The sequence below is a fragment of the Falco naumanni genome, chromosome 6 (assembly GCF_017639655.2).
Source record: "Falco naumanni isolate bFalNau1 chromosome 6, bFalNau1.pat, whole genome shotgun sequence".
Taxonomy (NCBI): Eukaryota; Metazoa; Chordata; class Aves; order Falconiformes; family Falconidae; genus Falco; species Falco naumanni.
In genome coordinates, this window is record NC_054059.1 from 45,790,704 (window position 1) to 45,804,646 (window position 13,943).

General features: G+C 47.2%; 1 protein-coding gene and 1 long non-coding RNA gene across 4 annotated transcripts in view; one reads left to right on the forward strand and one right to left on the reverse strand.

Moving 5' to 3' along the window:
- Window positions 1-458: 458 nt before the first annotated feature.
- The window catches only part of AKAP12 (A-kinase anchoring protein 12), a 34,165-nt gene continuing 20,680 nt past the window's right edge, over window positions 459-13,943 (forward strand). The window contains exons 1-2 of one of the 3 annotated variants that reach the window (XM_040597737.1): window positions 459-705; window positions 10,192-10,378. In XM_040597737.1, the coding sequence (XP_040453671.1) occupies window positions 574-705; window positions 10,192-10,378 (319 nt within the window). In that variant the 5' untranslated portion in view covers window positions 459-573. Of the gene's footprint in view, window positions 706-10,191; window positions 10,379-13,395; window positions 13,505-13,943 lie in introns of those variants that run through there. The other 2 variants (XM_040597736.1, XM_040597738.1) reach the window with 2 other exon arrangements.
- LOC121089931 lies at window positions 10,217-13,326 on the reverse strand. The gene is made up of 2 exons (XR_005828427.1): window positions 10,497-13,326; window positions 10,217-10,345 (listed from the first exon to the last, which is right to left on the reverse strand). It is a non-coding gene; the product is annotated as an uncharacterized LOC121089931 (long non-coding RNA).

The window sequence follows — 13,943 nt, forward strand, 5'->3', positions numbered from 1 at the left end:
CCCGGAGCCCAGCCCTGGAGCCACGAGCCGGCAGAAGCCCTGCGGGGGTTCAGGGCGGCGCGGCCGGGCGGGGGGCGCAGGGGCACCCCGGGGCAGCTGGTGGGCGGTGGCTCGACCCGGCTCTGGCCCCGGGCCGGCGGGGAGGGGGCTGAAACGCTGAGTCAGCGCCGCGGTGCCGCCGCGGGGGGCCAGGCGGTGCCCCCCCCAGGCCGTGCCCGGAGGGGAGCGGGGAGCGGCCCCCGGGCGGCGGGGCGGCGGCGGGCAGGGCGCTGCCCCCCTTGGCCGCTCCTTATCAGCCCGATTTGATGCTGCAAGGCGTGTCCGGGGCTCTGCTCATGTGATGGAGCAAGAGGCAGACGGGCGGGGGGACCAGCGGGGGAGGTGATTTTCCTCGCTGGCTCTCGCTCGCCTTTTTTTTTTTTTTTTTTTTCTCTCCCTTTTTTTCCTCCCCTCCTCTCGCTCCCTAAAGGAGTTTGCGGAGAGCCGGGCTGCTTCATTCCCGGCAGCGCCGCCGCCGCCCTCCGCCCTCCGCCAGCCCCCGCCCGCGGCTCCGCACGGCCGCGGGGCAGCGCCATGGGCGCCGGCAGCTCCGCCGAGCCGCCCGCCCCGCAGGACGGGGCCGCCGCCGGGCCCCCCCGCACCCCCCCGGAGCCGCTGCCGGCAGGAGAAGCAGCGGCGCCCCAGCCGCCGGCGGAGCCCGCCAAGGTAAGGCAGGGGCGGCGGGGAGCCGGGGAGGGGGGACGCGGGCGGCGGCTTCCGCCGCGCCCCCGGCCCGGGGAAACTTTCCCGCCGCGGCGGCGGGCACCTGCCGCGCCCGTGCGGACACCCCCGGGCCGGGCGCCGAGCCGGGGCGCGGGCAGTGGCGGCTGCGGGGCCGGGACTGCGCCACGGCCAGCGCCGCAGTCATAAAACTCCCGCCGGCGGCGGCGGGGCGGGGGGCCCGGGTGGCCGCGGGGGCCGCCGCCGCTTTTGTGTGCGGCCGCGGGGGGGGCGCAGGGCCGCACCCACCCGCCGCGGGTCTGCGCCAGGAAAGCTCCTGACTGCGGCCCCGCAGCCGGCTGGCGGCGGCGCCCGGGGCTCCCGCCGCGCTCCGCAGCCCCCCCGCCCCTCCCCGCCCCTCCCCAGGATGCAGGTGGGAGGCGCGGCGGGGCGCGGCCAGCCCGCCGGGTTTGCGGTTCCTTCAGCGGGGCGCCCGCCCCGGCGTCCCCCCCCGCCGTCCCACCGCAGCCCGCACCCCCCGGCCTCGGGCGCACCTGAGCCGCAGCCCCCCGCCGCGGGTGGGGAGGGGGGCGGCCGCCATCGGTGGCTGCCGTGCGCCCGGGTGCCATACCGCATGGGGGGAGAGGGGAGTGACTCGCCAACTCTGGGCCAGCAGGGAGCAAAGGGGCTCACCCTCGGTGTTATTCTTAATAAAGGCGTTGAAGAATTGAAAGAAATTCTTTTAAAACATGCCTGGTGTTTAAAAATAGATTATGAATGAACCCATTTATCCCTCTGGAATAGGCGCGTTTAGGGGATTCTGGGACTGAAAGGGAGGTTATGTGCATCTACGTGTTGACGTAGCGTTGCTTTGCGGTCAGGCGTTAGTTTGTTAGGAGAGAGATAATCCGGCGTTCTGCCGAGGTCCCCTTCTTCAGGCTCCTCGGAGCCTGGGCCCTCCGAGCAGGGATATTCCAAAGTTTCTGTCACTGGTGTGTGGGTGTGTTAGAGCTTGAGAACTGGTTATGACTTTGTTTCTTTGACCTTGTGGTTCAGATTTAACTTTCAAGTTGAATTTCCCATAGTTCCCGGCCGCCACTAGACCTCCTTGTGTGTGTTTTGACAGATTTGAAAACCGCATTGAGAATCAACTTTAAATTAACTGAGATGTATTTTATTTTCTTTTTAACTGAGTAAGTGTTAGGGATTGGTATTGCTTAACAAAATATTTAGCAGTTGCGTTGGGCAATTGTAGAATTCAGATGCTGAAATTTAGGCGCGAGTGATTTTATAGAGGGCAAGCATTTGGCGACTGTGACTGTTTAAAAATGAAGATAATGTGATTTTGAAGAAGGGATATTAACATTCATAGCCGTATTTATCCAGTTATGGGAACTAAGACCCACGACAAAGATAACAGCATTGATCTGTTGTCAAATGCAGGCCATTATTATTATTACTACTACTATGTTTTGTGTGTTTTACATGCTAGGAAAAATGTTTTCTAATAGATTTTTACTTTGCTGTGTAAGTGGAACTGTTTAAAGGTGGGGAAGGAGTTCTCTCATCATTCCACTGCTGTAAGAAGCTGTATTACTGCTGTTCTTCTAAAACAGCTATTTTTGCCTTCCATTACATTAAATAAGAAGAAAAGTTTTAATGAAGTTTGCTCATACTTTTTTTTTTTTTTTTTTTGCATCTCATTTAGTCTCTTCTTACTACAGTAAGGTAATTTCATGGAGATTTGTGACACAGTTTTTCATCGTTTCTCCTTTCGGCCCTTTGAATTTGAAAATTACCAGATCTGCAATGCCCCTGGAGAAATCTGTCAAAGAGCTAATTTGTTTGCAGAAGATACAATGGGGACATTTTGAAGGATGGTCTTCTTTCTTGTGCTTTCCAAATTAAAACACTTATCACAACCCCCTCTTTTAGAAGAAAAACATTGAAAACTGACTTCAATGGAATCCAGCTTCAGTGAGCCTTGGCGAGTCGATCACAAATTGTCTAGGCAACTAGTCTAACATAGGTTATAAAATCTCACAGCAGTTGTGCTTTTGGTCACTTGAAAGCCCACAAAATGTTTAATCAGGTTTCTTTCATGGCATAGTTGTATTTTGTACAAGATGAAAAACCTCTTTGCCTTTTCTTCTAGAAAGGACCAAATTTGTAGCTGTTTTTTTACTCACATGTGACTCTTTGGCCAGATACCAGCTTTAGAGGTGTCCTGGTTACTGGAAAGCGGAGTGTATGTTTCAGTGTTTCTGACTTCTACAGCCCAGGAGAAGTGAGAGACCCTGTAAAGCACTTTGTCTGCGGTGCTAGAGATATTTAGGAGCCTTGGATGTTGGCTCGCAAGCACTGCGGGTTCAGTGTGGGCTCCGTGGGTTGGGACCTCAGCTGTTCACCCCATCCTTTCACAGGTTGCTGGTGAATTACAGAAAAGGCAGCTCCAGAGTTTCCAGTCCAGCATGTTACTGGAACTTGAAACTGGTGGCTTTTTTTTGCTGTAGCAGACCAGGCTTAAACTCTGGCATTGTGGGAGCTGCTCCTTATCTTGTATAGCTGCCCCGCTGTGGGAGGCCCCCCCTGCAGGGGAGCATGACAGGTCCTGGAGGTACTAATCCATTTGCATGCCTGAATTGAATCCATCAGATTTGTGTATCAACACCCAAAGTCCTGTTGAAATCCAGGGATGGGGTGTGGTCCCACCAAAGGCTGATCTATCTGGTAGAGTTATCGCCTTGCTGTTTGAGCAGTAATATTCTTTTCTACGTCCTTTTCTTCCTCTCCTACCTATCTCCTCTGTCTTGCCCCACATGATGCAGTCCCACCTCATGCTGTGCCTGGTCCCCACCTCAACTTTCCATAAGCAGGTTAAACTCACTAACCCTTCAGGAAACAGTGGATTTTTTTTTTCTCTGGGCCAGTTCCCTGATGTATTAATGCATGAATTTGACTCCTGTGATGGCCAGGTGAGACCCAGATCCAGGACGATGCAAACATCTGCAGCGGGAAGAAGGGGAAATGAAAAAAACTTTCCCCGTTGGTGGCAGTGAGCTGGTAGACCCTGTCTGCTTGTGAAACCTCCCCATCAGACTGCCCTGAGCAGCAGGGAGGCCTGAAGCTCAGCCTGAGAAGGATTTAACAAATTTCAGTAATAATAGTGCTAGAAGTAGGAACAAGATCCTTTTAGTCTCATAGGGGAGACCAGACAAGCCTCAAGTGTCATGGACTGACGGAAGCTTTGAGGCGTCTGATGGGATTGGTCCTGTGCTCCTGCCTCCTCCCAGGGCACCTGCAGCTTCTCTTTGCTGCTTCTGGCCCTGGGCGAGCTTGTACAGGGAGCGAACCCCCTAGAAAGCCGTTCAGTTTCTTTGCAAGGTTATTCTCTGCTGATTTAGCAAGAGGCGTTGGCTTCTGGGACTCGGGCAGCAGGAGCAGGCAGGACCTTGTGACAGGGAGCAGGCAGGGAACTGGGTGATGCTTCTGTCAGTGGCAACACGTGGCCAGTCAGGCATCTCCATCTTGTGAGCTCCCTCTGCATTCATAGCAGTGATGCACCTCTTGCCTGACTTCCTATTTGGATGCTGAGCATCAGGGAGAGCTGGAAAAAGATTCCAGTGTGGGACCCTCCAAAGTCCCAAGGGGCGGAATGCAACTACCAGCCATGCGGGTGATGCAAGGAGAGCTGTGTCATCCTACCAGTGTCTCAGCTAAAGCAATTACAGCCGCTCCCCCTACCACCACCCGGCTTTGATTTTATTTAGAAGCTCAAGGTACCAGTGCTAATGCAGGTTTCTTTCTGCAGCCCTGCTGACAGAGCAGAGCTGTGTTGGAACAGCTGCCTGAAACAGTACAGGGAGACTTCTAAGGAGAGGATCTGGAAAAATACTGGAATGCTATAGAATAGGCTATTCTTGCAGCAAAATCTAGGTTTGGGAGAGATAATCTTTTATGGGAATCGATGGCTTTAAAATTCATGTGGTAAATTCCGGGCTTGCTCACATGGGAGGGCCCCCACTCAAGAGCAGCGACTGGTTCAGAAGGTGTTTTGGGGTTGGTTCCCATTTCTGAGTAGTAACTCGATTACACTACCTGCGTTGTAATGAGAGCAAGTGTCTTCTAGACAGTAAATATTTGGAACTGTCTCTTCTAAAGAGGTTACCAGCTGAGATGTCAGAGTGTCTTATTGTCTGAGTGCCTGACAAATAACAGCTGGGACAGACATACATCTGCTGTTTAAACAACTGCGTTCTTGTGAGGGAGCTGTGTCAGCCTGAAAATACTACATTTGCAATGGTAAAAACTAAACCAAGTACCAAAGGATAGTCCTTAGGCTTCGTCTCTAAGAGCCTTGGTTTGAGGCATTTGATCTGAATAAGGAGACTGCAGGGATCTCCTGGTTCGACAGGGTCTGACTCCCTTTAAGTCCTTTTTTTCCGACGGAAGGAAGAAACTGATGCAGTGTGGTGGTACAGTTTGGAGGTCCGCCCGTGCCTGTGGGGTGGCTGGGGAGAAAGCATAAAAATGCTTAATTGAAAAAATGCACAATGGAAATTGGTGTCATGGATCCACCAAAAGCGTGAAATAACCCCTAATCATACAGGAGATAAGAGGGAGGTGGAAGAGGGAGTGTCTGGGCACTTTGAAAGCCAAGGCAATTAGCTTGTGTTTGAAGTGATAGAAGCTAAAGAGATGCAAAGAGGAGTGTCGGGTCTTTGAAAGGCCTTCTGGTTGGAAATGCAAGCTGTGGTTGTAGTTAACTGAGAGTAACTTGCTTTGTGCTCTGTCCTTGCTCTAACTGATCCTTAGGGTCTGGATGACTTAGAGCCATGTGTATATGGTTGAGTAAGGTGGTGTCCAAGGATGGTTGTGCAGAAAGAGCTGAAAGATGCGAGACCTGGGAGCGAGCTCAAGTTGGATGAAGCTTAAGGTGTAGACCAGAGTGGCAGGTTGGGAGTAATGCTTCCTTCACAGGTTGCCAAAAGAGATCACAGAGGTGATTTGGGAGCAGAAACTGTTGGGTTTGTTTTAGTCATGTGGATTTTGAGGGTAGTCGTCCATGAGAAGGTGTCACAATGGCATCGGGCTGAGGACAGAATAGAATGGATCTGAGGGACTGAAAGGTAAGGAGAAGGCTCTTGGCTTTGTCTGCAGGAGTTGTTACCCAGAAGTAAGGTACTGAAATTACGTATGCTGTTAATGTGCCTCATAGACTTAAGGGCCTTATATTTTCTCCACCTGAAATTTGCAATATCCCATGAATCTCTAATGCCTTAACTAATGCAAAACAAGACAAACTGCTGTGAACAAAGACTTGGAATGACCTAAATTCAGGGTTTTTTTCCAAATGTTGGTGTTTTGAAGATCTCTTTAATGAAGCAGCTTGTGTTAAGAGTTGACCCCCTGAGCACACTAACAGTGCTGCAAGCTTTCCCAAAGTTTCAGAATCAAACTTCAGGAAAAATATTAGAGACCATTATGTTAGTTTGCTCAGTTGTTCAGACAGCTGGATCTGTCTATTTTAGTAATCTAATGTAGAATCAGTGTAGCAGGATTAACAGAATGAGGCAAAATTAACTCTGGTGCATTTGGGCCTGGTGTGAGGAATCCCTGGAATGATTTGGGTCTGGTACAAGGAATGTTGGGAATGGTGGTGATTGCTAGTGGGGGAAGAAGCTGGGTGCTGCTAGCCCCTCCAGAGCAGTGCATGAATGAAGTGTGTGCTAGCATATGGTGAGATCAGGACCTGGTGTTCATCCATATCTCCTGTAATTCTTTGTGTTACTTACTTTATATGTTTTAAATTTTATGTGCATTTAATGGGATCCAACAGGCGGACCTAACAGTGTGTGCAGAATGGTGCAGAAGCTGCTGTTGGTTGGAGTGACCTGGGTAACAAGCCCTATGCATTTTACTCTCACTGGCTGGCTGGCTGCCCTTTGCTTCCACCTTTGTGGTGGGTGTGAAAGAAGTCTTGGAAAAAATATGTACATGATGTATAGTAGTGGCATGACAGAAGCTGAAGTGTTGCTTCACTGATGGCCCTTTGTTTGGGGAATGAAGAAGCTGAAGGACCAGCAAACTGGATAACCAATTCTCTGCAGTTTCGCCTGCATTTGTGAGACAACATATTCATAAATTAATTAATAATCTCAATAATCAAAGGAGAGTGATGAATGTGTGCTGCAGACACCTGATGAATGTTGATAAACCTGCCAACTGTAATGTCTCATTACCTGTAGATAAATACACAGAGCTGAATAACAGGATTCCTAATACCATTAATTTTCTCTTTAAGGTTTTCACCCATCTCTTTAAACTTTGACTTATAGTTGTTTAAGCGTTACAGCTATTCCCAATGGAATTAAGAACGCAACTCACTAAATTAGACATAATTGGACTAAACTGCATTTTAGATCCCTTCAGAGAAATGAAGCGGTTAATGTGAGTGAAAATTGAAATTAGTTTCTTTTGAGGACTAACGCATTGGGACAGACTGCACTGACCCTCATAAAGAGCCTGAGCAACTTGTGTCAGAACACAAAACTTTTTTTTAAAACTAACAATGCTGTTGTGTCTCCCTTCACATTAAAAATCCCCTAAAGATGCATATTTTCTTCTCCCTTGCATGCACTTTAAATTGCAAAAACACTATTATTTTATTAGCTGTGATTATTCAATTATTTAAAGTGGAACACTTGATTTGAAAATCTAAATTTGCCTTTGTATGGCCAAGAATGACATCAAACTCCTTCTCAAGAGACTGAGGTAAAAAGGTCCCCGTTCCCTGGCAGGGTAGGGTTATACTGCATGTCTGGTCAAATCTGAAAATAGTGAGGTTTTAAATGTATTTACATTTTTGCTTAGTTCTGACTGATGGGTCCTGCTTTCAAAACTGAATTTACGTACAGAGTGAACAAGGATTATAATTATACTAGCTGGTAGTAAAAACTGGTTTTAGTATTACCTTCCAGTATGAAGAACAGAATTAAATGTAAAAACGTTATTAAATGTATCACAGCATTTTGCAGATCGGAAGTGTTATCTGCTAGATCCAGTGACTTCTGAGTTTTGGTCACAAATCTGTGGGATGATACATAGTCACTGTTTTCCTGAACGCATCGCAACTATAGAATAAATTTGGAGCGGGGGGAATATTAAGTGTTACCATAGATAATATTTTGTCATAACACTCAGGGCTCAATTTAAAAAGGAGACAAGCTGTACTGCATTGTGGTACCTGATGCCTTTGTACCCTGGTGCCCTGCAGGGTCCGCAGGTCCATATTAGGAACTTAGGCAAATCGTAGACTATGCATCTATACGTGTATGTCTATACATACGACTAGCTTTAGAATGGTTTGCTGACTGGGGGAGGTTTGGAAAGAAAGGCAAGGAAATCTTTGAGTAAAGTGAGGAGTGCTAAGATATTCAGCGCTGTTGCCTTTCTTGTGACTTCAAAGAATTGTCGGTGCTAATTCTGAAGGTGTCATCTTGAAATAGCCATCTGTGGATTTACCTTCAGATAGCCAAGTGCCCTTAGAGCCAGTAAAATTAAGTTTCTTGTGTTTGCAGGACTAGCAGTTGTCTTACAAGAATGAATGAGTAAAGTTCATTTTTTTTAAAAAAAATAACTGCCCTGTAATAAATTTGTATTGAAGAATCTCAAAGCCCTTTAAGAATTAGGCTGTTATTTTCTGTGCCAATTTGTTCCTCGTCTTTAATCAGTTACTAGCATTCAGTTAATGTTGTGTGCAACTGCGGAGGAGCTTCCCAGAGTTTACATGCCTTTGTTCGGTGGTGTGGCATTTTTGTTCCTCCTGAGTTCCTGTGTTTTAGATTTATGAGAAGGGTGATGTGAGAAGCGGGAATGTAATCTGAGTGTTGAGCCATTTCATATTTCTTCTATTTAATATCTGGTCTCAGCATGTGAAAACTCTGAAGCCAAATTATTCCATCTGTGGTATTGGCAGTAGAGCAGAATGGGGTCCTTTTTCGTGAGGTGGATTATGTGGCTGTGAAAGGCAGCTTTGAGGAGCGCAGCAACACCAGGTGGAAACAATTTGGCTTAATTAAGGGCTTCTGAACTGAAAATTGGGAACCCGAACGCACACTTCATTGCCTGTGGAAGCAGGGTACGGCGCTTCTCTTGGATCCCGCCCAGCGCATGAAAAGGGGGTGGAATGATAAGAGGAAAGCCGTCTGCCCCGCACTTTGTATGTTGATTTGAAATTCCGTTGCAGCAGGCTAATTGCTAATAAAAATAAATAAATGGATCTCCTCATTCAGAAGCTTGTTTTGGTGGGGTTTGGAAGAGAATCGTCAGGAATGTGGCATCTTCCTGATCCCAGTTTGCTGCTTCAAGCGTTTGGATGTTACATTACACTGAAAGATGGGCTGTATCTGTGATTCCTTCGCTTAATTAACAGGGCTTCAATGGCGGCATTTTGGGAGCACAGCTGAGTAATAAGACAATGATATGTAATTAAGGTTTGCCATTCTACCAGAGGAACTTTAAACCTACTCTTCAGGAATAGGGATTTAAGACGTGGTTAATTAGCTGAAATGGCTTCTGTCGGAAGGTAATACAATTGGTTGGAAAGGTAGTTAATCAAACAAATAATGAAAGGGTAAAGAAGTGGGTTTTAATGACCGTAACACATTTCATACTTTCTAAATAAAAATATGCTTCTGAAAGTATCTTCCTTGTTGTATGGCAAACCAACACAAATAATTAAAATGTATCAAATGTGGAAGCTGAAAAAGATATTTGTTTTGTACATATATTAGCAAATCTAGACAAAATATTTCAAATATTATAGTGCAGAATCCCAAAGAACTGCAAAGCTTTTTCTGCCCTGTATGAATAATCTATGCCTAATAACTGAGGCCCAAAAATTCTAGCTTAATTCCAGTTTCATTGAATTTCCTCATGGGATTTATATTCTGCTTTCTGTCCAGAACAGTTCAGTTTCTTTGTAGTTGTGTTGTTTGTGATGATAAGATAAGCATGTCAGCAGAGGAGCGATACTAAAGGCTATAATGTGGATGGTATTCATGCATATATCAGGGAAATTGGGCCAGACATTTAGAAGAATTAAAAATATCTTTCCATCAGCTAGACTCACATTATCCCGGGGTTTTTCTTCATGCTAGAAACCAATTTCTACACAAGGTTATAGGCCATTGTCTGTAAGACTTGCTTCTTCCACATGTTTCATGTGGGAGAACAATAAAATAAATAGCCCCAGATTATGTCTTGGTGTATTTTTTTTTCACAGAATTACTTTGATTTATTAAAGTTAATAATTTTGGGAAGGAGGAATACTGCACCGAAGCATTTATTTCCCAAAATGCTTGCATGAGAATGAAAGAACAGTATTCTGTAGGGGAAAAAACCTGACCTAATACTGATGTTTGGTTTTTTGGTTTTTTTTCTCCCGTCTTTCTTTCTCTACCATCCTTCAACCAATACTTGACCATGCAGGTTTTAGATGCAAGTTTATCAGTACCTCATGTTAACGCAGACAATTTGGAGCATGAAGTCTCACCACAGGAGCCACAGCAGCCAGGAGCTGTTACAACACCTCAGGAACTGGATGGGCAGCAGCCAGAGGTGGCTTCACCCCTCCAAGAACCACCTGGAGAGCAAGCAGAGGCTGCTGAAACAAATGGTGAGTAAAAACCTGTGTTCAGTGGGCAGATCAGAGAGGCCTGCGTGCTAAATGGAGTGAGCAGTTGAAATGGGGCTCAATTAGCGGTCTCCTAGCGAACAGGTAGGTAGTTACTCACGTGGTCTCTTGGTTGCTCAAGTGCTTCTTCTAGGGCATTGTTTTGTTGGGATGCGTTTTCTCTGTAGCAGAGGTCAGATAACAAATGGGTTGTGGACTGAAGCTGTGGTGTCAGTGGTGGGGGGTGCTACCCCTTACCCCTTAGGAGGTTCTCTGCTCTCTGTGCACCCTGTGGTGCCTCTGCTTGCCCACAGCTGGTCTCTTGACAATTCACATGAAGGAACAGCTCGGTTTCCACTTCTTACATTGGGAGTTTCTGCTGCATGGGCCTGTCTCTTCCTTTGTAGAGCAGAAATCCTTTTATGTTCGTTCATTAGTGATATTAATGATAATAAACTATTTTGAACTCAAGGCAAGAGACAGGCTGCTGCTCTGTTGGCTTTACCTTGATTAAAATTCTCTTTCCTACTGCTTTTAATCAGATTTGCTTTTTGATCACAAAACCTTTCTCATTGTAGGTGCCCCTGTCTGCTCTGTCCTGGGAATCTCTTCCTTGCCTTGCTGCACAGTTGGAAATGTGCTGCTCTTTCTCCTGTGCAAACTGGCAGCCCACCCCTCCTGCCCTCAGCAGCCTCTTGCTGCTGCCCCCTTCCCTCTGCTCCCTTTTGCAGACGTGCAGTGAGAGATCCGCTTCGGTGATCCCGCTGCGCGCTGACCTTTTTGGCAGGGGTGGCAAGAGCGAGGGGTAGTTTTCTGTCAGAGCAGGCAGCTAGTGCTGGTGTGAGAGAGCAGGGGAGGGATGGGGAAAGGGTAGGATGGAGCACATCCGAGCAGCTGAAGGCATTTGTGTAGCCCTTAGTGTGCTTTGAGGTTTGAATTCTAGTAACGGCAGTTCCTTGCCACATCTTCAGGTTAATTGCTGTAACACTATTATTACAATGGAAAGTTGCCATATTTTATGCTGAGATTTTGTGCCTTTTTTTTTTTTTTATCATATTGGTAGAGGCTTTTGGCATTGTAAAAATGGGATGCAACATGTTTTATCTTTCACTCAAGGTAAACACTGCTTCTTTTTAAAATTTGACTCTCAAGTGGGTAGGGATGGAGAGAGGATACTCATTAAACCCGAGTCGTGAAGGAAGAGAAAATACCTGATGATTTGAAGTAATGTCAGAAGGTTTCGTGTTGGTATTCAGCTTCTGGATTAAGTAACAGAGAAGGCCTTTAAAGGAGCATGAATTTCAAGTTAATAGTCAAAGGTGATAATTCTTGTTGAATAATTCTGGCTTGTAGCTTCAGTTGTACAGAAATGGTGTTCCTAGGATGTGTAATAAAGAAGAGGTGAGATACTCCCTTTGCATGCAGATAGTTACATGTGACCAAATGCATGATGTGTTGCGGGCATAGGTGTAGCACTACAAATTTGGATGCGAGTAGGTTGCCTGAAAAGTCTTCGCTTTCTTTGATAATTATCTCTCATGTGGTTGTGTGCTGCTGCTGTTTTAGTCAGGATTTATTTTACTGTTGCCCATGAAACCAGGCCTACATGGTAGCATAGTTTATGTGAAACGGAAAACCATTCTTCGGGTTTGTTCTCAAAGTGAAAAAGCTCTTTATGGAGGCAATGCAGCATGTGTTTTCTGGTAACAATAGCTGAAAATGACATCATCCATAGAGACAAATAAAACCTGTCTGATCAGGCATTGAAAAGATAGCTCTTCAAGTAAAGACCGCATTCAGGTATTCGTAACAGTTCGTATCCACCCCTCTGGACCTTACAGAGCCTGGTCCACATGTCTTTAGGCAGATGAAAAAAAGTGGGGCAGAGGTATCTCTTAAATGCTCCACGTAGAGAAATACATCATTTTAACTCTGCACTTCTTCACATTCCCCACTCATTCTTTATTTCACCTTGTTTGCAAAGTCTGTGAAGTCAGAAATAAGGCATCGTGACACTGAGTGCTGAGGCAACACAGGTAGTTGCCTATAGTAAAGGAATATTTACGATTTGAATGTTTTCTGAGTTGCTTGATTTGTTGTTGTCATTATTTGAGTCTCACATTCACAAGACCATTTGAGAGGTGATCCAGACTCATCAGAGTTGCCACTATCAGATTAAACCGAGGGGAAGCCTGGTGAATTCACTGGGAAGTTGGTGCTGGCAGTCAGAGCTGCAGACAGGGGCTGTGGTTGGCTGGCACAAGTCTCTGTGTATCATCAGAACTCTGGAGATAACAAGATTTCTATGGATTACACTGGCTACTGTTATACGAGGTCCTGTATCAGATACCAACTGATCCTTTACATTTTGGTTTATCAAATTGCATCCCTTTTTACTAGCAGGAAGAGTTGCTGCAGCATCACAGTACTATACTACAAGCATCTGAAGTAATACTTTTTTGAAACCTGGGACAGGAGAATTTGGGACAATTTATGATGTAATCAGGTTGTAGAGAATTCCAATTCAAAAAACCCAAACAAATGAAAGCAGCAAAAAAAAAAAAAAAAAAAAAAAAAGAATCTCAACCACAAAGTGACTGTTAATAGGCAAAGGAGGAAATGTTTCAGTACGGAGAAACAAAAGTGTTTCATGTGGGTTTTTTGTTTGAGGGGCAAACTGCTTCAGGGCTGTTAACGAGCATCTGTTGAGGTTTGGCCGGGATACTCTGGCAGAGCCATCGGGAAGGTGTGGCAGAAGCGGGAGCTGCAGCGCTCGGCGCTTCGGTCGGTAGCGGCCGCTGGCTGCGGAGCCGGTATCTCCTCTGGTCAGCGGCCCAAGGGAGTTGCAAGCCGGGTATTTCGAGCCGTAATGATTTTAATTGCCAGCAGGGCAGCGATAGGCGGGGAGGAGCTGCGCCGCGCTTCGGGGGGCGGGGCGGGGGCGGGCGAGGGAGCGGGGTAGCGGCATCCCCCCCTCCGCACCCCCCCTCCGCATCGTCCCCTCCGCATCCCCCCTCCGCAACCCCCACTCCGCATCCCAACGGCGCGCAGGAGGTACCTGGGACGCGGCCCGGCCCGGAGCCGCCCGGCGATGCTGGGGACCGATGCTGGGGACCGTGGCCATGGCGGGTGAGGCGCGGCGGGGACCCGCACGGGCGTTCGGGCCGGTTTTGCCTCCGCTGGTGGCTCTCGGTGCCTGGGCACTTGGGCTGCAGCGGCTCTGCCACTCGCTGTGGGGCTTCTTCGGCTTTCCGAAGTATGTTGTACTTTCCTTAGATTTCCCGGCAGGGCGTTAGGGGTTAAAAGGTCCGTCTTAAATACCTTCAGTGAGAACCGCTTCCAAGTGAAGGCTGCTGAAACTTTAACATTTCTCATCACCTCCATCGGATATTAGATGTGGTGCTTTTGTATTGCAAGGCTTCTACAGATCTGAAGATGCTAACTAGGTTTTTTTCCCGCGGTACTGGAATATGACATGGTATCTGAAATTGAGGAACAGAAAAAAAAGCAAGAGTGACCACACTGATGATGCTGTTTTATGTTAATCTAGCAGTAGAGCAGCAAAATA